A 26428-nucleotide genomic window follows, 5' to 3' on the forward strand; every position below is an offset into this window, starting at 1 on the left:
CAAGTGAAACTGATTTTGCCTGACAGTTGGTTGTCTGGGACACCAAAAAATGATGCAATGTTTGATGGAAGTTGTTTTAACAGTATGTTTGGGACTGTAGGGCATTTTGTTCAGATTGGAATTAGAACATATTGAATACAAAAGTGCAGTGTGAAGAAAAGAGTTTCACCTGTATAGCTATTTTCATCTCTAAACGAGGGTAATAATTTGTGTGCTAAAATTCCATGCTGAAAGAGAACTCCACTGGCAGGTCTGAGGATCTGCTTGTGTATAAGACTCAGTTGTAATCAATTTGGATCAGAGGTGAAAGTAGTCACAGGTATTTGTATGTATTTCAGGTAAAAGCACGAATGCTTCCTCATGCTTTTCTTTTCTTAAATAATTTATTTCATACTGGATTATTGAGTTTCAAGCTTATTACTGCTTGGACCAAAATAATCTTTAGTGATAAAGGTAGTTTAATTTTAAAGTGCACTACAAAGGATTTTTCACAATGGGTTTGGGATTTTCTTTTCCATTTATGAGAATAATTTGAACTCACTACAAGATTGGCTTCGAGATTTTCCAGAATAGCATCTGGTAATAAATGGAAGACCTCAAATAGATGTTGTGAAAGAAATCTGAAATGAACTTTGATCATTTTCCATTACTTTTTTTTTTTATTATTCCAATCACAGATAATTCCTTTCATTTTAGCACAGGCTGGTTTTTATATTAATTAGCTGGTTTTCCCTTAGACAATTGGCCAATTGAAGCCAAACTGAAATATCTAAGAGTTTCTATTATGTGTGTGGAATGCAATGCTTATTTTTTTAAATTTCATTTTTACTCTGTCTTTAATTTTAGATAATATGAGTTTTCTTTCCTTGCTTATTTCAGGCTGGTTTGTTCGTTGATAAGGGTGTTAAAACAACTAATGCTAGTGCTGATGATCCCAGAGAATATCTTTGTTTGGACAACAATGCAAGGTAAAGGATATTTTCTTTCAAATGAGTGAAAAACGGCTAAGTTTTGAGAGTGCTCTTACATTTACATGGGGGAAAATCCTTTTAAAATAATAAAATAATATATAAATTATAAATCTTTTCCCTCAATTATTTATCTGTTTTGAGGACAACAGAGATATGGTGTCTTTTAAAGGATTTGGGTTTCTACTGAGCTTTTGCTCAGGGTAGTTTCCGTCTTAGAAGACATTGTTTTAAACATGCTCTACTGTCATGGTTAAAATGTTTTCTGGAATTGCTGCTAATAGGAAAATATTCCTTCAAAATCTGATCTTCTGATTTATAGCTGAGTTTTAACTAATTGTTAGAAAAAGGCTTCAGTAGTGCATCCACTCACCTTTCCTACTTGCTGAATGTTTCTGCTGTTCCTTCTAGACTTGCAAGTCATAGCTTGGTAGTACAGTTCTACTGAACGCTCTTTGCAGAGGTGGTATACATTCAACCACATTTTCTTCAGTTTACAAAATGAGAGAAACTAATGGAGAGTCTAGGAAAGTTCCAGCTGATACTGTGCCTGGTTAGTCTTGTTCTAAACTTCAAATAAAATAGCTTGGGATAGTGGTTAAATAAATATTGAATAACTGTATCTGTCAACAATGTGTCAACTAAATATTAGCACTGAAAAGGTGGTTCATAGGTTATCTTTATTGTCAAGTGACCTGTGTCCTTAAGACAAGGACAGTTGAGTGACTGCTGGAGATGCAAAGAGAAAAGTTCCAAATTTTGATGATACTCAATGCTTCATAATTTGGAAATGAACCTGCTAGTTGCATGTTTTGACATGAAAGCCCATATAACCATTGTGATTTACCTCAGTCATAACAGGTAATCAAGAGGAACTTGAGAAGGGCGAGATACCCTCTGAGATCTTGTAGTGTGTTGAGAATGCAAGAAACTCATTGCATTAAATGGGGTCATGTTTAGAAAGAAAAGGAATGTGGCACTGCATAACTATGTGAGGTCCCTAATCATTGTACATGGAACCAGACTGGAGGGATTTAAATGTTAGCTGAGAAGATTGAGACTATCAAAACCTAACATTTACCTGTCTTCCTCTTTCTCTATTGGATGGAGAGGAGGTAGATCCGAATCCGAACAAAAGAGTATTATGTGATCGGGATAGTAGACATAGGTATCTTTACCTGCTCAAAGTGCCTGTTTGAAATTTTTTAAAATGGATTGCTTTTTGTCTGGGGTTCTGGGGATAATCAAGTGAAAATGTCACCAGTTCTTAATCAGACTGTTTCTTCCTACTATTTAAACTAGATTCCAGTCATAATTTACTGTACACAAGACCATCTCAGTAGCAATGCAATAAAAAAATCTCAGGCATGGCCACAGAAGCAGCACTGCTGTATGTCAGAAGAGTTTGGAACATTTGAAGGACCAGTTAGGCAAAGTTCCAGACTCATCTTACTTAACTAATGTTAGCTATGTGTGTCCTTCCAAGGAGCTTATAATGCTCTTTATCAAACTTTCACATTAATGCTTTACTACATATGGAGAGGGCAGAAAGAAAAAAAAGATAAAGGGTGGCTAAAGACAGCTAAAAAACTTAGAGAGATTGAGCAAGAGCCTGTGAGATTTACTGGAAAAGAGATATTTCACATTCCTGCTTCATTATACCCCAAAGACTTTTTTTTAGTACTAGAGAGCCAGAGATGTACCTTCTTTTAGCTTGTTTCATTCCAAACATGAAGCAGAATGGAATTTGCCATCAGATGAGTGTTTATCTTTCGGGTTTACTCAGTGCAACATATATGGCACATGTGAAATAAAAAGTTTTCTTGAATAAGTGTTTATCTCTCCCAGGTTTCGACCTCATCAAGATGCAGACCCTGAAAAGCCCCGAGTTGCTGCCCTGATTGACGGATTAATCTCTTTCAAAAACAATGATCATGGAGCCTGGGTCAGGGGAGGGGATATCCTCATTCAGAACTCTGGGTAGGTATTTGGAAGCAAACAGCTGCATGCTGTTAAGAAGTTTTCCCTGAAGCTTTGTTTATGAAAGTGCATTACAACAGAGTTTTAGGAGAGGATTAATGGTTAATTTTAGGAACTCCTCAGTATGACCAGCTTTCATACCATCCCACAACTTCAAATATGCAAGTTTATATGTGATTAGATGAGAACCTGCCTTAAACAGCAAAAAAAAAAAAAAAAAAAAAAAAAAAAAAAAAAAAAAAAAACAACTAGTAAAAAGAAGACTAAGTTGGTAGAGACAGTAAATTCAGACTGGGATTTCTGTTGTCTCTCTGAAGCTCTCAAGTCTTGCTTAAAATGTGTAGAAAATGATTTTATTACTTTTTAACAACAATGCTTTTAGAAAAGTTAACTGTGTGGTGGTTCTAAGCTTCATTAATAGAAAAGTTCAAGCTTTTTTCAGTGCATAGCTGGATGTGCTCTTACATTAGCCACTTGTAAGATAATTCAGAAAAAACAATTGATGTTTTGGACTTTCTTGTAGGTTTGCAGACAATGGAATAGGTTTGACATTTGCTAGGTGAGTACTTTGTTAATAATTTCTGTGTTTCTTCGCATAGAAGCTTAGAAAATCTACATGCATCCATTAAAATTAATAGGTACAATTTCATAAAGTTGGAGTTTCAGTTTGGGTCCTGTTGCATTTCCAGTTGTGCAGATGATGTTACAGAGGCTGTAAACTGGCACAGCTGCCAAAGTTTCCACTTTAGTTGGAAACTAAGGCTTCAGCCTCTGCTTGGTTTACACCACAGCTTGCTGCCTCTTTACCAGAAAGTTTATATTTATCCAGGTATTCTTGGTAGTGTATTATTCCTTAGGCAGTATTTTATTTTCTTTTTGAATAGCTGAAAGCAAGTAATGAAAAAGAAAGGGGTTGAGCATTTAGCAGGGGTAGAGTCTCTTTCTAATGAAAAATATCAAGTAACTTAGGTAGTGAGCTGAAATTCCTGCTATTTAGATTATGACACACTGGTTCTAGGTTTGGAAAAGTGGGCTGTAAATTAAAAGGTGCTGCACTACAGAGGGAGTTAGAAATTTTAATGTTTGGCTCTGGTGAACATTTCAGTGAGTTAGCCTCTATTAATATTAATGATGAAGTTATTGTTTTGTGTGTTGTACATGAATATTGCTTTGTACATCTATATTGCTTTGCTTGAGGAAGACTGTTACAGAAGTAAAAGTAATCTTGGTATTTTTTGTATGATCATGTGCTCGAGAGTCTTGGCTAAAGAATTATTATCTCTGATATGCTTTGATAGTGATGGGAGCTTCCCAAATGATGAAGGTGCCAGCCAGGAGGTATCAGAGTCACTGTTCATAGGTGAGAGCAAGAATTATGGGTTTCAAGGTGGACAAAATAAATATGTGGGAACTGGAGGAATAGACAACAAAACACGCACTCTGCCTAGAAATCGGTAAGTATCTCGTGAATGAAGGAAGTAGAAGTACAAGGAAAATTCTCTGTTTCAGATGTAAATACCCTTCTTGGTAGAGCTGTCAGAGATTAAGACTCCATTGAAAGTGATGCTCTCTTTTTCTTCTTAATGCTATATATGCAGCTGTGTCACTCTCACCTTTTTGTTGGTTCATCTGATGCTGCCACAGGTTAATATTCTGTAGCAATTTGAGTTATCCTACTTAAATTAAACCTTAAAAGGTATTTCAGTCTAAAAGAGAGCTTCCAGGTAAAAGAATTTCAAAGGTTGTTTTAGGACTAGAGACTGCAGTCTGTCTGTGACAAATCACAATCTGTGACCATGATCCTTCTCTTTTCTCTTTGACCTGCACTGATGCTTGTTTAACATAGTACCAAGTCCTACCCTTGCCACAGAATAGGAAAGAAGACTGTTTTGGTTTAAGCCCAACTAGGAATTGAGTCTTATGTAGCCACTCCTCTTTCCCCACCTCCTCAGGTGAGAAAGAAAAACGACAGAGGTCTTGAGCTCAGACAGTAACAGTGGACTGGAAACAATGTGATTAAGAATATTAACAGTAATGGAAATAATATTAATAACAAAAGTATATAAAACAAAGGTGATTTATGTACAAAAAAATGCCCACCACTCAACTTGCCACTGGGTGGCCCTGAAGATGAAGAACAAGATAGCCAAGAGACCATCAGCATCCCAAAATGTTCTCCTGGTGGACAAATGAGTCTCTTTTCCCCATCTCCTAGCCATGATGTAAGATGGTATCAAGTAGCACAATATCCAGACCTTGCCTGCATGGCTCCAGGTTCTGTCCCCACACATCCTTGGCCAAAGGGTGAAGTGGGCCCTGGTTACACTAGTTTTTTGCTGTTCAGCCATTTAAAGGGGAGAAGTTAATGTAGTGGTGATATGAGGTGTTCAGTCTTGTTGAGTGGAATCACATAACAACTGAGGCTGAAAGGGCCTCTGGAGGTCTTCTTGTCCAACTCCCCTGCTCAAGAACTATCACCTTGGACTCTCATTCCAGGACAACATTTGGGTGTCTTTACTATAACTCCAGGGATGGATTCTCCACAACTTTCCTAGCCAACCTGTGCCAGTGCCCAGTCACTCTCTCAGTGGAAAAGTTTCTCCTGTTGTTTAGTAGGGACCTCCTATTTTTCATCTTGTGCACATTGCTCCAGGTCTTGTCACTGGGAATAGCCCACCTCCATCTTCTTTTCAGCCTCCCTTCAGATACACATTGAGACTCCTACCTGAGGCTTTTCTGCTCCAGGCTGGACATTTCTCCCAGTGTTCCTTCCTGTGAGAGATGCTCCAGGGACTCAGTCATCTTTGTGGTCTTTGCTACACTTTCCAGTATCTCCATATCTGCCTTGTACTGGGGACAAGCGCTCTACATATCACTTCACCAGTGCTGAAAAAAATGGGAAATATAGTTTCCCTCAGTTTGCTGGTTACACTTCTCACAGTGCAGCCCTGGATACCTTTTGCCTTTTTGTGTCAAGGGCACACTGTTTAGCTTGATTAATTTGGCTTCCACTAGGACCCATAGGTCCTTCTTACTTGCACAAAGGGTTGTTGCTCCCAGTGTGCAAGACCTTGCATTTTCCCTTGTTAAATTTCATGAGGTTCCCATCTGCCCATTTCTCCAGGCTGTCAGGTTCTGTCTGCATGGTGGCAAACCCTTCTGCTGCATCAGCTGCTTCCCTCTGTGTTGTACCCTCTGCAAACTTGGCCATAGACTATTCTTGGCCTAATCATCCAGGTCACTAATGAAGATAATGATCAAGGCTTGACTTGGTATTGACCCCTGAGGTACATCACCAGTTATTGGTCTCCAAGTAGACTTTGTGCCATCACTTTCTGGGCCCAGCTATTTTTCCTCTCGTCCATACTTCATGAGGATCTTAGGGGACACAGTGTCAAAAGTCTTATTGCAGTTTTGATAGACTGTGTCCACTCCTCTCCCACTGCTCTACCTGGCCAGTCATTTCATCATAGAAGTTTATCAGCTTCTCCTTGGTGAATCCATGCCAATTATTCCTGATGACTTTCCAGTCTGTCAGGGACCTGGAAATGGTTTTTAGGATTAGCTGCTCCATCATCTTCCTGGAGGTCAAGCTAAGCTTTACCAGCCATTCTCTGGGTGTTCCTTCCCCAAGTTAGAAGTGATGTTTGCTTTCCTCCAGTCTGCAGTCACTTCCAGCTGCCTTGATCAATCAAAGAGCAGGTGGTATTAGTTTTCTGCTGCACTTCTCAAATTGAAAAAGGGGTATATTTGCAAATGGACAGTGATAGCTCTGCTAACAAGAAAATTTAGGAGTAGGGGATTTTTTGGCTCATTGGACAAGAACAGAAACTTTTTTTTTTTTTTTTTTTTTTTTTTTTTTACTAAAATATAACTTGCGAGTCATTCTCTAATTGTTTCTTATTGAAATTGTAATCTTTATTGATTTCCCTGAGAGGAAATGTATTTGACACAAGTGTATTGTGAGTTTTGTTACAGGATGGTATAAATATTTGCTTGCATCAACAGGACATTTCCAATCAGAGGCTTTCAGATTTATGATGGACCTATTCACCTTACCAAGTGCACATTTAAAAACTTTGTGCCAACTCCAGACAGATTTACCAGTGCAGTTGGATTCTTGATGAAAAATCCATGGCAGATGACTCCAAAAAATAACATTTCTCTTGTGAAGTTTGGTCCAAATGTAAGTTTATGACAACATTTTTTTAAGTCTTACAAATTTAACATGTGCAGACAAGATCTGTAAGTCATCCTTTCTGCGCATACCTACTTCAGAGTTTATCTCCTGGCTGGAGGTCACACAGAGTATATCCTTCATCTCCTGAGCAAAAAAACCAATACCAACAAAGATGTAGGATGTATTACCCTAAATGATTCACGGCTTATGGTAAAGCTGAAAGTATTTTTTTAAGATTTTGTAAGGTTTGGTATAACCTTAACAACAAATTTTCTGTAGCAAATATTGACACTCTTCAGAAGCAAGAGCTGACCTGAGCCTATTACTAAAACCCAGCATGTCTCTTTTGCTATCCTTACCATAAAGTTTTTAATCAGCTTTGTCTTGTGTTTCTGGACATGTGCAAATGTTAGTCTGTGTTTCAACTCAGTAAAAAGAAAAGCTTTTATTGTCATTGTTAGGTTTCTTTGAAAGCCTTCTTTGGAAAGCCTGGTCCCTGGTTTGAAGAAGGAGATCTGGATGGTGACAAGAACTCAATATTTCATGATCTAGATGGTTCAGTGACTGACTACAGGGATACCTATGTGGGCCGAATGGATAATTACTTGATTCAACACCCAAAATGCATTAACATCACAGAATGGAGTGGAGTGGTTTGCAGTGGGAACTATGCACAGGCTAGTACTTTTGGCTTTCTGTTTGGGGTAAATCTATAATATAAACTACTTGTGGAGTCAGCTAGTGTAAGAAATACAAAATTGCCTGTCTTTGGATTTCAAATTTTTTTTACTTTTAAAAATACTTTCATTCATGTCACACTTTTCAGCCAGTTGTGTATATATCATCCTTCCTCTCAGCAGGCTGAGGGTACAGTATCAGATGCTGCAAAATAAAACTAAATGTGTTTGCCAAGAGTTCTATGTTGCAGCTGTATCTGCTAAAACATTTTTGTGTTGAAGGTGTCTTCTTCCACACAAGAGCTGTCTGGGGTTTTTTCACAGGGTAGATTTTAAGGGTTGTTTTATTGGTTTATTTTCTGGAGATGTTAAATACCACCTTCTGAATACAAGTCCTACAGGTTTGGTTCCCATTCTGGCTCCTACTCTGTGGGGCCAGGTGTTACAGTTGTTTTTTTTTTTCTCCTCCTTACAATTTTGTCTGTAAAATAGGAAAAATCAGTAATATTTTTTTTAAACAGGACTTTTATTCAGGAAAGATTTGTATATTACATAACCCAGAACATCCAATTGCAGCATTTTGGTTAATAATATATACTGATTGTGCTTCGCTATTTCATTTTCTTTTGCAAAGAGACCAAATCTTCCTATTTTCACCCTCTTAAATATCATACAGGTTTATGTCCAAACCTGGAATGGACAGAATCTTTCCATGACAATTGTCCGAGATGAATATCCAGCTAATCCCATGGTTCTTCGAGGTATTAATCAGAGAGCAGCTGCCTTTCAGCAATACCAGCCAGTGGTGATGCTCCAAAAGGGCTATACAATACATTGGAATGGAAAAGCTCCAAATGTCACTTATCTGTATCTCATTAACTTCAACAAGTATGTTTACTTTCCTCCATGACTTTGATCCATAAAACAATACTGAAGTTATGTCCTGCAAAATTACTGTGCATGAGTTTGCAACCATCTGGTAGACCAGAGCTTGGGTTGGGTTTTTTTTTCATAATTAAAAATTCTAAAGTATGAAAAGTAAGGGATTAAACAACATACTTGCACCTGAAGTTAAACACTTGTCCAGTACAGTATCTTTAAGGAAAAACCCTTGGAGAAGAAAATGTACCAACAGTGAAGTTGAGCAGAATTGCAGTTGAATAGCTTATCACACTTGATTTTTTTTGGCAGATAAACTTATTAAATATCTCTGAAGCATATAATCAAATATATCCTGAGAGAATCAGAGTTACTAAAATGCTTAATGAAAGACTGTGCAGATTTGATCATCTTGTTGAGAGTTTATGAGCTGTTTGTGTTCCTGTTTCTTCTTTTTTGGAGTGATCTGTTTGCTCTATATTGACACCTAAATTGTTCCTACAAGGACTCATAAATTTTATTTTGGTTTTAGGAATGATTGGATTCGTGTTGGTCTTTGTTACCAACCAAAGACAGATTTTCTTATAGTATTGGAAACCTTTCAAAGGCGGTCATCTGCTCTGTCAAGCAAGGTGGAGCGCTACATGCCTGTATCTTCAATGATGGAGCTGGAAAAGAGTCGATCAGACAAGAAGTTTTACTTTGACAACAGTACTGGGTAACTCTTGACATTTGACCCTACTAGAAGATGTTGTTTAACCTTGAAATGAACAGTTTGATAGCGTTACAAGCAACTGGTTGAGACACCTACATAAGGGGAAAGCTGTTGAGAAGGATTCCAAGACCCTTTGGAATGTTTGTATGTCTTTAAATCTCCAAACTGCCATCATTGTCATGGAAATACTTTTGAAGAGCATCACAATCACCAAAGATATTCCCTACCTCACAGGTCTAGGGAAAATATAGTATCTGGTGTGCTGCAGAGCAATGCCTTCTAGGATTTTATTTCTTAGTCTTCAGAGAAATTAACTGTTTTCTTGTTAAACTGAAAATTCTAGACATTTCCAAGAAGCTTTCTCTTCCAACATTTAAATGTTATGTTTTTGAAAATTCTTACCTGTTTTCAGCTGTCTCTAAAGAATTTAAAATCCTATTCTCTCTTTCAAAAGTACTTCTCACAGAGGCCACTAAGATCCTTTTAGATATGGTCAACTTCCAGTAAATTAAGTCCTATGTACATCAGTTGCAAGTTTTGCAAAAGTTGATTCTAAATTTATAATTTGTTCTCTCATTTGTTTTGTTCCATTACCTGCTACTATGCCTGTCTGTAATAAATACACAAATGTAGTTTCTGAACAGACATTTATGTTTTGTGTAAGAGCTGCTCTTATAACAGTCTAAAATGTAATAGAGGTATTTCCAGTCTTCTGTGGCATTATTGACCACTACACCCTAAATTGCATTTCCAGGCATTTGAAGTAGCACAACTATATTGTTCAGTGCTGGTAGGTGAAACTGAATTATTTCTGCAAAGATCAATGAGCAAGGAAAAAATTCATGCTGTGCAATTCAGTTTTTTTTTCCTGCAAGCCACTGATCTGAAGACTGGTTCTTCTTTGCAAAGCATCTACATTTATATTGATGTCTCCTTTAATTGTGGGGAATTTTAGAGAGGTTGTTAGAGATTTTCTAACTCTAATGCTTTAATGCTTTCAAATACTTTGAAACCTTTGGGTAGTGGTGCTGAAGTGAATACTGTAGTTTGCTTCTGAAAATCTTAAAATATAGCTGTTAAGATTGAATATAAATACCTATATTTCACCAGCTAATTTAGATTATTTTTCCCCTATTTGTGTAGATTACTGTTTCTATTTCTTCAAGCCAAATATGATAGGGATGGTCACAGTTATTGCTCATCTCAGGGATGTGAAAGGATCAAGATTGTGACCAAAGATTCATCAAAAGGGATAAGTAATTGCATGGCAAAAGCTTACCCAAAGTACTACCAAGTACCAACCGTCATAAAGAAGATGCCGGAAAAAACTACTGTACCATGTACAAAATGTGGCACAACTCAGGTAAAATAAAATAAAAAAAAAAACTTTCATGAACTGTAGAATTGGTGATGCTGTCTACTCAATTGAAGTCCAAATTTCAGTCTTTTAGCATAGAATACTGCACTTATCAAATTGCAGTGGTCAGGTTGTTAATCTTCTTGGACTCCTTGAAGGTTTGGGGTCTCTTCTGTAGCACAAAGGTTTCAGGGTTTTTTTTCTTCTTTTGTGCAACTCTTGCTTCAAGTGCTACAGGAGAGGGACATAGGTGAATTGATGTCTTGCACTGCACAGTATTGTCTGTGCTACATGGAGAGCTTTGCTACAGGGATCTGTATGGCAAACCTCTCTGTTTGGATCTTTGCTTATTGGCATGAACTTAAATTGTCTCAGCTATACAAGCTGAGAAAAATACTGAAATTAGGAGCTAAAATAGATTACACTATGTATCATTATATTTATTAGGATTACTAGTATATCATAAATAATGTCACTGAAAAAGGGATGCATTTGGTTTGGAGCATGGACTCTCTGTTGTAAACTGGCATGATAAAGTGTTGAAGAAACATTAATATGTGTACTCAACTGTTCTGTTTGATATCCAGATGGTGTTCACCAGTGACCCTCACAGAAACTACCTCCTTGTGCAGATTAATTCATCTGATGAAAAAGAGTCAAGCAGAGGTCAGCAAGCATTTATATATGTAAGTATTCTTTATGGTTTTCTTCTTAAATATCACTGTAGCAGTTTGTAATGTAACAATTGTACAGCTCTGTATAATGCAGACCTCAGTTTTCTTCGCTTGAATGAAAAGATTGGTTTGTTATTTAAAAAAGTCAAAAAGCTTATGTTTAAATATCAGAAAGTGAGGCTTCAAAGCTCCATTTTATATTTGAATCCCACCCGCTGAAAAGGAAGATGTTCTTTTTAGAGTTTATAATGTTTACCTTCATGTTTAAATCAGTGTGGGTATACATTTATGGCTAGTTTTGGAAATAAACAGAACACATAACCTAACAATTTGTTAGTTAAATCCATTTTGTTGAAATTGTCCTTGTGCAAGCGGATTAATAAGTTAGTAGGATGGGTCACACAAGCCATTAAGCTTTGCCAAAATCCTCTAAATGGCAACTGCTGAAGAATCAATAGATTTCTGTATTTGTGTTGTTGGGGCCCAAATAAGCCCAGTGATGTGATACTGTATGAAAAGTAATTTAGTTTGACTTTTCCATTCAGATGCTGAAGTATGTGATGGTGAAATAGCATTTGCAGACACCCTCCCACCACAAAGCTTAGTCTCCACATGCTTTACGTTCTGCAGTGTCATTGTTGGCCTGGCTGGACCTTTAGTTATCCAGGTAGACAAATGGCACATGAGCAGCTTAACCCTTGCAGCAGCAAACTTCTCCAGGAATGTGTGTGCCATATCCAGAACAGTGAGAGCACTCAGGAGGAAAAAAAATGGCCTGGAACTAGCCTGTTGCAGGGATCGATTAATTGTGTAACTGTCAAGAAGTCCAGGGGGTTCAGTATCTGAATTTTAGCTTCCCAAAGCAGGAGCAATGACTGAGGCAGGTAGTAAGTCACCTGGAATGTGCAATATCCCTACAGAAGCTACAGGCTTAAGACTCCCATGCAATTTCAGAAATCTCATTAAGCAGTGTCCTTTCAAAGGGAAAACTGAAGAGATGCTATTTTTAAGGAAATTACTGTGTCTAGACTAGCGTAAGATTGATTAACACTGAGTGCAGTAGAATTGCTGTTTGATTCATATTAACTTCCTTTTCTCTCTCTTTTTCTTCCCGTTCAGGTCAACAACACCATGTTCTCCTTCAAGAATAATGGGATCCTTATTGTTGTAGTAGATGCCTGCACTGGTACAGTGTTGGGAAACAAATTATTTTCTGGAGTAGACATTAGGCATGTGGATGGATATTTAAAATCTGGAATTCCACAAAGGTATGTGCAATGACCACTCATTTCCAGTATGTCCTGCAAGCTGTAACTCTGCTCTCTGACAAGGATTTAAATAATGATGAATAGATAATGATAGAAGAGCACTGAAAGTGAACAAAACATATGTCTAAGTTCAGGCAAAAGGAGAAACATAGGAGCAATTTATTGGACCATGTCGCCTTTTTTAAGAAAACTAAGCAGGTTTTGAGCACTTGAAATTTTTCTAGTGTTGCCTTTTTCCTCAAAAATAATTTTCTTTAACACATCATGTAATAACACTTCTTTGCGTAAAACAAGAATAACTTTTTGTTTAATAAGGACATTGGCAAGGACTATGTGAAAGATATCATACTGTTGTCTCCCTATAGGGAGAAAATTCTTTATCACCAAATAAAGATAAAGAGTTAGTGTCAGAAAATAATCAGCATTTTAATTTTCTGATTTTGGACCAATATCTAAAGTTGATTTTTTGATGCAAAATACTAAACTGGGTTTAGTAACTTTACAATTATTTTGAAGTTAAATTTAAAATCAGTTTTAAACCAAGAAATTCTAAGTACTGCTTTCAGAAAGGGTTGACTATTTCCATGACAGAAGTACTCACAAAGAATTGGACTCTGAAGGCAGCTAGCTCTTAAAGGCATGTAGCAGAATATTAAAAAAATGTGTTTATAACAGCTGCTGTGTCTGTGTGGTTCCTGTTGCAGGTCTATCGTTCTGCTGAGCACAAGAGGTGATGTAGCAATTCCTAATAATTTAGCTGAAGCCTTAATGTCCCTGGGGACAGCAAAACCACCTTATCTTCAGAGCAATGGTTGGTGGAAATGTTGCACATTTCTTTGATACCACCTTGGTCTTTGTGTTTATGTTGGCATGGTCAGTTTCTCATGGGGGTGTGAGAAGGAAGCAGCTGGTGGAGGGTGGTTTGCACTGGTGAGGCTGCTGTGTGTCAGCTCTTCTTGAGAGGGGAGGTGGGCAGCTCTTCAACAGATGGGGCAGAAAACCCCTTTATCCCATTGTGTGAGGCTTGTTGCAAACAGGCAAGTAACTAGCAGCTCTTTGTGCCTGTCAATCACACAGAAAGAGTCCCAGGCTTTTTTCCTAAAGCCTGTAATTTGTGCCTCACCCAGAAAATCTATTTTTAAGCAATCTCCTGTGCCTGCCTAGTATTTCCTGTTCTAAAGTAACTTGAAGCTAGAAATGAGAAGCTATTGGTATTTGAGGGATGAGGAGTTTATAGGCTACGTGGGGTAGCTCTCATTTTTACAGAGGGATGGCACAAGTTGTGGTTGAGAAAGCAGATTTTATAACTGTCCGATTAGCTATGTTTTCAAATTAAGATTTATGGGTATTTAATACTAAGTATTGAGAAAGGAAATTGCAAATCATTATTTCCTTGTGAGGTGCATAAAAAGCTGAGTGGATGAATGTCCTGAATAATATGGGGGAAGGAATTTTAGGGGAACATGCCTTTTCCTACCTAAGTACTGTATTATGCTGCAGTGAGCTTGGCTGGTTTGGTAATGCTGAGCTTTTTCTGTCACAGGAAGCTTGGCCTTTCTGGGCTTCAGAGGAAACATTAAGCCTTCCTGGATTAAGCTGTTTACCAGTCCTGCTGGGCACGGGCTCGTTCAGATAGAAAAGTATATCCCTCTGCAACTGGAAGAATATGGCTGTGCCAGAGCAATTAAAAGCCGTCGGAAAGACCTCGAGCTTCTGAAGAAGGCTGCACGATCTCATTAAAGACTAAGATGTACATAAAATCTGGGGAAAAAAATGTGAACTAACTTATTTTTTAATTTATGGCATTTTAAACTATATTGTTATCCAAGTAAATCATGTTATTGTCTGAGAGATGTTTGCCAGCATTGACTGCTTGAATGCCAATCTGTGCACCTTCTAGTTGTACAAAATATTAAAGAATTTATTAGTATTTGTATAAATAGGTTTCAGAGATTTTTCAGATGTTTGTATTTACTGTAAACAAGTTCCTTCTGTTTAATACTCCTTTTGTATGTAAGAGGGTATTGAAAAAAGCCTTAAGTTTTTAGTAACAGGTGTTGGAGTGCATTTTGGGTTACTTGAAAAATCAACATCAATGCCTTCATAAGCAGTTTGAATTGGTCATTATAACTTAAGCATTTTTCCTTCAGCTGTTTACATGTTTCCTTGGGAATTTATTTATCAGTCAGGTCGGTTACATTCTCAGTCTGCTTTCCAATGTGTTTAAACCCAGTTTCCCCTATTCATACAGCTGACTCAAGGGATTTCAACTGCAGTAAAAATTGCTTTCCTGTGTGAAAGATGGAGGGAGGAATTCAAAGATCCAGCCTGGGGCTGGGTGAGGATTATCTACATTCAGCAGAGTTTTACAAGACAATGTGTACAAGCATGGCATGCAGAGCAGGAAATTACTCTTGCTCTTTAGGATCACTGTTTATTATTCCCTTTAAATACACAGGTGTGTCTGTAAGAGTTACTTTAATAAACAATCTAGAAGTTACGGCTGCAGTCTTGAGTACAGCTTAACTTCAGCTTAGTCTTTTAAAGCTTTCAGCCAGAAGGGCAAGGCTGAGATACTGTTATTCTCAATTTATTAAGAAATTAGGCTTCTATTCTTGCAATGGTGTGGGTTTTTTGTTAGTTTTTTTTTTGTTGTTGTTGTTGTTTTGGGGATTTGTTTTGTTGTTTGGTTGGTTAGTTTTGGGTTGTTGGTTTTGTTTGTTTGTTTTTTGGTGTTGGTTTTTCTTTAATTATTTTTAAGGCTATCTCAGCTTTAACTTCTAAGTGAATGGAAAGTGCTTTCAGTTCATTAAGTCATGAATGCCTTAACTTTGATTCTTTTAGTATACTCATGTTGTTAATTCCCATTGACTTTATATTAGGTCTGTTGATTTCATCTGGTTTTGTTGCAATTATTTGGCTCTGCCAATTGTGTGAAAATCATTTAGAACAGTGTCACAGCTGCCCTTTTTCAGGATCCTCATCTTTGAAATTAGATTTCAGGGACTGTAAAGATGCATTTCATAATAGGGAACAAAAGGTGCCATAGGGCTAAAATGTAACCCTACTTCTAATAAAACTGACATATTTCCTTCTTCTTGTATATGTTCTCATTCATTCAAGCTGGTATAATGTATCTGCCATTCAGAGATGCTTTGTGCTTTGAATTCAAAATAGAGTGGCTGTTGGAAATGAACTATATGCCTGTCTTCTCCAAAGATGTTGAAAAATTGTGGGGATTTTTTTTGTGTGCTTTAAAGGAGAGGAGGCACAATATCAAATGTATTACTTTCTTCAGTTAAAATATGCTACCTCAGTGCTACAATTAAACTGCCTGGTCAAGTATAATTTCCTAAGTGAGGAGGGAGGGGGTAAGGAGTATGACACAAGAGTTGAAGTTAACAAATAGATGACCAATATTATTTTTATTGTGAAACCAAGCCAAATGGATGATTGTGTATTTTGCAGTTGTTCTGATGCACAGTTTTCTTGTAATGTTTAAATGAAAAGTCATTTTGTTAGGGGAAGCTGTGATAAATCTTTAAGGCTAGCTGTAATGTTTGGTGTTATTAATGTAGGGCAGTGTGATTTAAATGCTCTGAGTGCAGTAGTGATAGTGTTTGGGGATTAAAATGGCATTAAGGCTTCCTCTTTTCTGTGGGTTGTGCTCAGCAGAGAAATAGTGATGCGGTAGTGACCCTCAGGCTTGTGAAGTTGGCCATTATTTATAATATTCTGCTGTTCTAAGCGTCTTGTAAAACTTGTCCTTGGAAGTGTCAAGGGTATTCTGATATAGGGCTTACTGATGAACAATTGGACCTGAAGTTAAAGACCTGTTTGTCTTTTGTGTAAATTTAAATACTTGATAAATAGCATAAATAAATTTTTACATCTGACAAGGCAATAAAATTTTGGGTGTCTTCTGTTCTTCTATCAAGTAATTTCATGATGTGTGCTGTGTGAATAATACAGGCTATCTTATTTCAATACCAGTTTATTGTGAAGTTTGTGGAGTATGTTTTACTCTTCATTCAGAGATGAGTTACCAACACTGGAAAGGAGACAGTGATGGTGACTGAAGTTATGGGCCTGTCTTGAATGCCAAATATCTCAAAGCCTGTGTGAGCTGCTGAGTCTACAGTCATTTCAGCTCAGGGGAGGAAGGAGCAGTGTTGTTGCTGACTCAGGGGCATCCTATCCATGTCTTTAACTACCTGGTGGGGGAGTAAAAAGGTGAATCCAGCCGTTCTCAGTGGTGCCCCATGGCAGAGAAAAAGGGGCTGTGGGCACACATTGAAAGGCAGGCAGTTCCACAAAAACAGAAGCAAAGTTTTTATTGAGTAGGTGGTCAAGCACTGGAATTGATTGCCAGAGCACCTGTAGAGTGCTTTTTCTATGAAGGAGCAGCTTTAACTGACCTTTCTTTGGGACAGCAAGAGTCCTGGGCCCTCTCCAGTGGTGATTGCCAGCCAGGTGATGCTGTAGTTGTGGGCAGTTAAAACCACTAATGTACCTAAGCCTCTCTTTTCAAGTGCACCAGCTGCCACAGCCTGCAAGGGCTGAGCCAGACACTTGTGTCTGAAACTCAGTAAGTTCCCCAAACACATTCCAAAAGGCATTATAACTGCTTCTTCATGCTCAGGCTTTGTAAACAAATAGATTGTTTTCCATTCCTTGCTCAAATTATGTTGTCCTTTGCAGTAAAGAAATTTTAAAAAAACCAAGAAACAAATTCCTTGGAGCCAGTAGCCGATTAAGTGTACTGGCAAAGAGGCCCTCTCTCTGGCCAAAGGCACACTGGAAATCCAGTATATGAGGGACGAGAGACCCATCCCCAAATAGCCAGGATGGTGGCAAGGACATGCTTAGGAAAATACAGACTTAATTTTGTGTATTGTGAGACAGCAGTGACAGCTGAGGCCCCAGATAACTTCTGACCCAGGCCATGAGTTTCCTGTTCAGGGCAAGTTCCGTAATTTCCTCTGTTTCCCCTCAACTCCTTTTCACCTTATATAGGAAGGATGTAGATCTAAGGATAGTCATCCACTTCTGATTGAAAAGCTCAGCTGGGTTTGATGCTATCTGGATCTGTAGCTGCACTGGTCAGTGAAGGTCTTAGTGTTCGTCATGGTTGTATTTGTTTAGGGTGCCAGAATATCAGTGAAAAGCAGTAACCTTTGAACTTGAAAATGTGAGCTTTACCCAGTCATTATTTTCCTATATTTTCTGGTCATACTTATTCAAGCACTTATGGGAAGGTTTTGACCCTTCTCAGAGTTCACAAACTTATTCATTTCTTTGCCCTGTGTCTTGGACTAGTTAAAATTCAAAAATAGTAATCAGTATTGAAGTACATTAAGGCCACCTCTGGCTTAAGAAAATTTATGAGCTTTTAAATTATATAGCTGGAGACTACTGCAATTTTGTAGATTAAATTTGTACTATCAGTTGTAACTTGCTAAAAATTAAAAAAAAAAAAAAGGCTTTTGGGCTTTTCTGGCCACTGACTTGCATGACTGAGAGTGATGGGACTGGCAAGTCATAGAATTCCCCTTCTATTTTCTTTCCATGATGAAGTCCTTAGGGGGTGGGGTGGGGGTGAGGGGGAGTGCTGGTGGTGGAAAGTAATTTTTGGATGTAACAGGAACAATTTTAGACAGAAAAGAGATTAGCATTACCTCTCAGTACCTGAAGGTGCAGGATTGCTGGAGGGGGACTTTTTATAAGGGCATGTGGTGATAGGACAAGGGGGAATGGCTTCAAACGGAAAGAGTGTAGCTTTAGGTCAGATATTAGAAAGAAACTCTTCACTGTGAAGATGATGAGGCACTGGAACATGTTGCTAAGAGAAGCTTTGGATGGCCCATGCTTGGCAGCGTTCAAGGCCAGGCTGGATGGGGCTGGGAGCAACCTGGTCTAGAGGGATGTGTCCCTGCCCATGGCAGGGAGGTTGGAACTGGACAATCATCAAGTCCCTTCCAACCCAAGCCATTCTATGAATTGTGAATTTTGGGAGAGGCAAATCTCAGGGTCTTCTGAGATAAGCCTAGCTTTTTGTTACATCATCTTGTGCTCTTAAACCGTAATGAAAAAATTCAGATAAACTTTCGCTTTTCTGGAAAGGTTTGTAGCTGTCACATTTGATATATTAGTGAGAAATTGGCTTGGTCACATCAGAGAAATTTCAAACTAATCAGTCTGTATAAACTTTTTCCCTAAAGGCAAACTTTTAAACTTTTCCTATTTCTGTTGTCTTTACACACACAATGCAGATTTAACTGCCTTGCCTGGAGAGTGAATTCTTTGTTTCGTCTTTTTCCAAGTTGAATAGGTTGACAGGTGAATATTCTAATTTATAGTATTTTTTTGAGGAATTTTTCATAAAACATACAGAGACCTGACTTTATTTATAGTTTATTCTAAATGGAAAATAAAAATAAAGTGGTATTTCAAAATTATTTTGGTGTGTGCAATTATTCTAAGTAGAAAAGTTCATTGTTAGAACTGCTGTAAGCAGCCGGAAACACAACTGTTTCTTTCCATGCAGCATTTCCAGTGACATTTTCAACAGATACCCTAAAGTCAGTTCAGGGTGTGTTTTGTGTAATTAGTAGCTTTGGGGACGGATCTCAGATGATATCATCTTTTTAATATCTGTGAAGTTCATGGGCAGAAGATGGTTTATTCCATCTGTAGGGTGTGAACTATGATCTAATAGTTTTCCTTCAGCTCCAGTGCAAATGACTGGTGTATGTTCGTAGTAACAGCAAACAACACTATAGTTATCTGTGGTCTCGTTCCTTCTTCTGAAAAATTATTCTATGATGAGCATCATTCACTAGTATATATTGCATGTTTCTGCTTTTTAATTGTTTTTAATAGTGTAATATAAATTTCCATATGCAGCATGTTTTGGTTACATTTTTCTTTGTAGCATTCTTCTGTTGATATCAGGTTGTTCTGTCCTTCACTACAGTGAAATACAAAGTGTTAGAAGATATTAGTATAATTTCCCATGAATCATAGCAGGATGCACAATTGCCACTGGGTTAATTCTGATAGCCAGCAGACAAACATACAGTAAGAACTTATCATCAGGCTTTGATAGCTGAACATGGAAGAAAATGAAGATGTAAGAAAAAAATGTTTGCAGTCTCTATTCCCTATAAGCTGTTCACATCTTTCTCTTCTCGTTTTGTAGGGACTCTCGCCACATTCCTCTTAGTCTTTAAGGGCTGGGATGCTGCTCTGGTTGAGTGCCTAATTCCCATAGAATTTTCCATTTCTGATATTTCCAATGTTTTGCCACCTGCCGATTTGTCTGAGTAACTGTCAATCCTTCTTTTCCTTTAGATCTATTTACAAAGTTTCTTAGAGAGTGTGTTAGACCTCCCTGTTTTTCCACCCTTTCTGAGTTTCAGCATGTAATTGGTCTCTTTGTGGTGGCACATCTCTCCTGCTGCCTCCTCGAGCTGCACTGACTTCACACATGCTCACTGGGCCTTGGCCTTGATGTGGGAAATTACTGTGGCTAAAGCCAGTTCTCTTGCAACCCTAAGAAGGATGCCAAGTGAGACCCTTTGAACTCCCCTGGACCAGTGTGGGGTGCAACCAGAATTCTTCCTCCAAGTGGGCCAGTGAAGGATACTTCGGGATTACAGGGAGTGCTAACCCCATCCTCGAGGCTCAAGCCTTCACCTTTTGGGAAGGCACAAAGGCATCCAATGTGAGTACTTCACTAAACTTGGGGATAGTTTTTCACATATTCCTCTGGGTCTGTGTGCATACAAGTACAAATATGCTATAGCAACTGTGCTATGAATGTTGTGGTCTTAGATGCTTGGGTAGTTCAGATTTGTAAGTTAGACCTATGAGTTGCTGTTGTGCTTGCAGTAAATTCTGACAAATTTTTTAAGTCAGGCCATTGATTGAGTGCTGTTGAGTGCAGTTAAGTTTAAGTGATGCTAAGGCCTTTATACCTAAACCTTTGGTAAAGTCCAAAGCCCAGTTTGGCAAGGGCATCCACTCTGAACCGTGTGATTCAACTGGAGAATTATCTCCCTTATTCCTTTTAATCCTTATTCTTTCCCATCCTTACACTTTTCCCATCCCCAGCTTCTTTGTATATAATTTTAAATCAATTCTATTTTAGACCGATTGATTCAGATTTTAGTCTGAATTTTCTGTGAGCTCTAACTATCCAGTAAATAATAGTTTGCCAACAAACCTTTTTATGCTTTCACTTCTATATTAAACCTGCTTTACCAGTATCTTTGCCAGCAATTCCTTGAGCAACCTAATACACTCATTCATAACTCTCTAAACAGAGTCATCACTCAAGGTATACTTCTTTCATAAAATTTTCTTCTCCTTGTCATTCATATTGTAGCAACATGTTCAAAATCAAAGAGATGCATAGAAATATCTTTGGCAAATAGACATCAGGTGCGGGGACACTCTCTGTGTCACAGAATCACAGAATCAGTCCCTTAGAAGGGACTACAGCAGCTCAAGTGGTCCAACCTTTCTGCTCAAGCAGGGTTTTTCTGGACCACATGGCGTTGTATCCAGACAGTTCTAGAATATCTCAAATGAAGGAGATTCCGCAACCTCTCAGTGTCAAACTGAAGGAATTAATACCACAGAACTTGTGTAAAAATGTTGATTTCCACTCCCTATTTTTGTGTACAGTCTTGCTTTCTGAACGTCAAACAGGGCAGGGCCTTTGTAATCTGTCAGTCAGGGTGGATTTGAAGTCTTCCATAGACATCACATTGAATGAGCCAGATTAAACACTTTATGGTGCGGCTTATGGAATTTGAGTGTCAAAATGAAGCTTACAAATGCTGATATCCCTTCTTTGCAGAGGTAGTTGGTTGGGATTTCTTCTTATTCTTCAGTTTCCTTACTTTCACCCTTCAGTCACTGTGCACTCTTTACCTCTCACATGCTCCCACTCTGGGCAGTCCTACACTAATAACATTACAGTTAGTAGTGGCATACAAGCTCAGTTTCCAAAATGAAGCTAATAAATAAAGTTCACAATAATGTACCTATGTTTAACAATTGTTGATTATACAAGTAGAAAACAAGGGTCCTAAGTGAATTGCAATTTCTAGCTTTGTGTGTCTTTAATACTTAGGTGTGTAAGCAAGTCTATTACTCTATTTTCCAAAGATCCTAAAAATGACAAAAATATTTTTGTGTGCAAACAGTTCCCCTGTTTGCCTGTGAAAGTCTGATCTGTGAAAGAGTAAATGATATTACAAATTGCCTAGAACTGAAGTTGTTAAGGAAGATCACAGCTGGATCGCCCCAGAGCACAAAGTCTCAATATAGAACTTAATGGGGAAGCTAATGTTTTGTTGGGAGCACAGTGTATGGTAAATTTGAGTAAAAATCCCTTTTTCTCGCTCACAGGTGACTATTCATACACTACAACCAATATGTGAACCCACACCTACAGTGAAACAAATTTTGGTCATGGGTTTAAAAGACACAAACACTCTGTACCTTGGCTGTAAACATTAAGAATTCTCAGAAATGTTATGCAGAAGTAATGAAGCTGTACAGAGACATGTTTGCTAGAATATACCTGCAAAATGAAAGTACAAAGTGAGATGAAGTGTGTCACTAGACAGAGGTGCAACAATATAGGTACAGGCAAATTCTTTATCTCTACGGACAGTAATTACCCTGGGCATCGTTGCAAATTTTTAAAGCTGTTGTTCAACAAATGCTTAACTTGTAAACAAGCTATGTGAGCTTAAGGTCATAGAAACAAGTGTTTGCAAGTAAGTGTAGGGTTTTGTTCATAGCTGTTGCAGAAGTAATTTGGCCATTTGTACCTAAAGTGAGTGTTTAATTCTTTTCTTTTTGTAGTCCATTACCAAGTTCTTATACTGGACCTTTGAACCTTCTTCGTAAACAATTAATGAACCCAACTGCATCTGGAGGACCCATCCATGAGATTTCAAGAAAAAAAAGCCACCTTTCTCCATGTAACGGTGGATAGCAAGATGTGTGGGGGTTTGTGTGTGTGTATTTTCACAGATTTCTCTGCCCTTCTTTGGCATTGATCCATTTGCTGTAGTATGTTTTATTTTTCAGGTGACAGGTAAGTTACAGGAATACAATTGTACATAATTTTTTGGAAGATAGGAAGCCAATAATGCTGATACCAAGAATATGCAATCTATATAATAATCCACTAGGAATGGGATATCCAGATCTTCAGGTCTGGTTTTGAAATCCAGAGCAGTAATTATATGTAGAAATACTTTAATTTCCAGCAAAGTCACCAAAGCTCATCCCCAAAGCTTCTTTTATTGGGAGTGCAGAGACTATCCCAGAGAAAATGTGGGAGGATAAAGAAAGAGAGTTGATTCATCATGGAAGAGAATTAGTTTAGGAAAGAAATGTCTGTAAACGTTGGCATGATTTTTTTTCAGATAAAGTATGTCACAAACAGGAATAGGTTCCTGTGCAGGAAACAGCTCTTCCGTAAAAGGGCCAGGGAACAGAGTGTGACACAGGCCAAGATAGTGTCAGAGCAGGCAAAACAAGTACAGTGGCTACTGATTTCCTTCCTCTGTCATGCATAATTCATTGCAGAACTGCAGAGAAGCAAATGCTCCAGCTTTCAACACAGTTATCACATCTGATTCAGACAGAGTAATGTATGCTCTCATCCTAACAGATACTTAGATCAAAAGGTAACAGATATGGAAAAGCAAATGGGGGCAGATGAATGCATTTGCCAGCAAAATAATTTTCCCAGGAATGTTACCAGAAAAAGGAAAGTTGTCTTCTGAAGGAAGTTTTTCAATAAAGGATTGGCATCAAGCTATGAACCACTCTGAGCAGTAGAATTTACTTTTTTGTGCCTCCAGCAAGGTAATGCTTGTGAAGCATTAATATAATTAAAGTAATGCTATGATCTGTAAAACTAAAATTTACTCCTATTGATTTTACAAGCATTGCCATCCGAGAAAACCCTTCATACACTCTGGTCTCATATTCAGAGAAACCATTGACAAATTTACAGAAGAGAAGCAGAGGTATCACAGCTGCCTGGCTGGAGCCAGCAGACAAAGAGAGAAGGGATATAGCTGAGCAGATCAGAAATTCAGTTCAAAAGAATCTGTAGCCAAGCATTTCTGGAGTGAAACATTTTGGAGTGAGGCTTCTTCTTCGAAACACAACTCTTTTTGAGCCTTTCAGGAGTGTTAGCTAGTGCACAGTGCCTCAGACACTGGGAGGCTTGTGATTGTTTGCAAAAGGTGTTTTTGGTGTGTCTCAGCTACAGCTTGTAATGGTGAGGAGTCCCTTGCTGGGATATTGGCAGCTCCACTGTGCTTGGAGCCAGAAGAGGCAGTGCCAAATGGCAGAGATTGTGGATTGCTTTACCACTTGGCACCTGTCCAGCTGACACTGCTATTTCAGGAGATCTCCCTGCCAGGCAAAACAACAAAGAGAGACTTGCCACCACATTAACTGGTTAAGATCAATTTGCTGTAGTAAAAAAAAGGTCACTTTAATTAATGGTATAATGTAAGCCTCTAAATTGAAATCTTGATGGAGGGAATTAGAATAACCTTCAAGTGAACTTAGCTGGAGCTATCATTTGAGCGCCACAATAAGAAACATAAAGCATGCATTGCCATGAGAGCAGATTAAAGAGTATATTGGATGGGCACACTAGGTAAATGAAGGAAGAATTAAAAGAGAGAACACAAGTTATTGAAGAAGACATTTTTCTTGCCTCTTAACTCCCACTCCAACCTGAGCATTAAACTGCAGATGTTACTCACAGAAAATCTCCAACATATGTCCATCTTCAAACACAAACCTTAGAGAAGGTTCTTGAGAAAAATCTGAGGCTGACTCTCAGCATGACTGAGGATCATGGTTTAATCAACCAGCAGAGATTTCTCAGACAGCTCTGCAATAGCTCTCATGCCATTTCACATTGTAATTAAAAAATACAGCAAAACCTCAGAAGAAGTTGCCTCTTGTATAAAATGTGGCAACAGCGTGCTGGAGAAATTGAACTTGTTAGGAAGCAGGAGTCTGTTTTTCTCATCCTGTTTTTTTGTTTTGTTTTGTTTTGTTTTGTTTTGTTTTGTTTTGTTTTTTGTTTTTTTGTGGGTTTTTTTGGGGTTTTTTTGGGTTTTTTTTTTTTTTTGTTTTTGTTTTTTGTTTTTTGTTTTTTTTTTCATTTAAAGCTATGGTTTCACTGAACATTAGTGTGTGGGCTCTGCAGAGCAGAAATGCATGGCAATAGAGATAGCTTCTGCCTTTCAATAGCAGATTGCAAGGTACAGATGGAGATAGAGGACAGCAACTGCATCAGGATATTTGATACCAGATACTAATAATTGCAACAGCAGCCTGCTCCAAACATGCTTGTAGCTGAACCTGTAGAGTTGTTTTTCCTAATCCACTGCCTGTATATCTTCTTTAAATACTGTGCAGGGGGTCAGGCCCCATGCACTGCCCAGCACACCGTATCAGGAGGATCATCTGAGTACTTTTTTCCTTGCCTGTTACAGAGTTCTTCTTTCAAGATCATTTTTTTAAGAGACATCAATGCATAGATCTCATTAGTTGACATTAGTTCAGACTTAAACATCTATTTGATATTTTTCTGTCTCCTGGTCTTAGCCATCATTTTTTCTCTCAACCACTAAGAAAAAATGTTCAAGAAACCACTAGGAAGCCTGGGCTGACCCCATGAGAATGTGTAGGAGTCAGGTGGGGACCCATCAGGTCACTGGAGTCAGTCCCAGCAGTGACAGCCCCCGGTGGTGGGAGTGTGGCTGTCAGAGTCTCGTGAATGGTCAGGCTGGGAGGGTCCCTTAATAAGGCTCTCCGTGGTTTTTGTTGTGGGTTGTGCTGCACAGTTTTCATAGCAGAGCAACAAAGTTGGAAACAAAATGTTTCCCAGCAACATTGCTGTGAAGGGAAAGTCTAGGGTCCCAAATAGCTTTTCAAAACTATTTTTATCATCCATATTTGAATAGGAATTATGTTATTCTTATGCCTGTTTGGGTTTTTTAACATTGTTTATTTTTTCATGTAGGGCTTTATATTTCAGCAGAGGGCACTGTGACCATACTTAGAATTCAATCCATTGACTGGGTCACACAAAAATGGAAAAATATTATTCTGCTTTTCTTCAGTCATTAAACCACTGGGCTATACACGTAGTATTTACTTATTCTTATATACCAGTTTAATCACTGCCTCTTCATCATAGCTAAAAGACAGGAAGCAAGTCAGAAAAACTAATTATTGAATTAATGTATTTTTAAAAAAATAATTGCCTCACTTCTCTGTAGGGAAAAATTGCTAAGTAAAGGCTTAGACATTTTTCTTCTAGGATAACACCATTTCCCCCAGTACAATAATGTACTGAGTAGGCATTTTAACAGTATGATGTAGGCATTTTAACAAAGAATTTCCAGAAGCTACTGTATCAGAGGATATGAGCACAAAGGGCAAAATCAGCAAAACCAGCAGTTTGTTCCTGCTGTAGCCCAAGGTACATTGGCCACTGCACCTCCTGCACTTTCAGCACCTCCAGCATCTCCAGCTGCCAGGCTGCCCCTGCTCTGTCAGGTGCTGTGAGCTGAGCAGCTCCTGTGTGAATAGGAAGCAAAGGTGCTGCTATCAGATGCACTCTGACTGATCCTATTCATTCAGCTGCTGCACAGAAAGTGCCAGTA

General features: G+C 38.2%; 1 protein-coding gene across 2 annotated transcripts in view; it reads left to right on the forward strand.

The window, feature by feature from the left end:
• Positions 1-16596, forward strand: part of CEMIP2 (cell migration inducing hyaluronidase 2) — a 51352-nt gene extending 34756 nt beyond the window's left edge. For both annotated transcript variants that reach the window (XM_083883342.1, XM_083883341.1), the window contains 13 exons: positions 880-968; positions 2817-2948; positions 3472-3507; positions 4247-4402; positions 6957-7134; positions 7590-7805; positions 8482-8693; positions 9217-9402; positions 10543-10762; positions 11344-11442; positions 12550-12698; positions 13403-13509; positions 14242-16596. In XM_083883342.1, the coding sequence (XP_083739468.1) occupies positions 880-968; positions 2817-2948; positions 3472-3507; positions 4247-4402; positions 6957-7134; positions 7590-7805; positions 8482-8693; positions 9217-9402; positions 10543-10762; positions 11344-11442; positions 12550-12698; positions 13403-13509; positions 14242-14438 (1977 nt within the window). In that variant the 3' untranslated portion in view covers positions 14439-16596. The remainder of the gene's footprint in view (positions 1-879; positions 969-2816; positions 2949-3471; positions 3508-4246; positions 4403-6956; positions 7135-7589; positions 7806-8481; positions 8694-9216; positions 9403-10542; positions 10763-11343; positions 11443-12549; positions 12699-13402; positions 13510-14241) is intronic.
• Positions 16597-26428: the final 9832 nt, after the last annotated feature.

The sequence above is a fragment of the Zosterops lateralis genome, assembly GCF_965231275.1.
Source record: "Zosterops lateralis genome assembly, chromosome: Z".
Lineage (NCBI taxonomy): Eukaryota > Metazoa > Chordata > Aves > Passeriformes > Zosteropidae > Zosterops > Zosterops lateralis.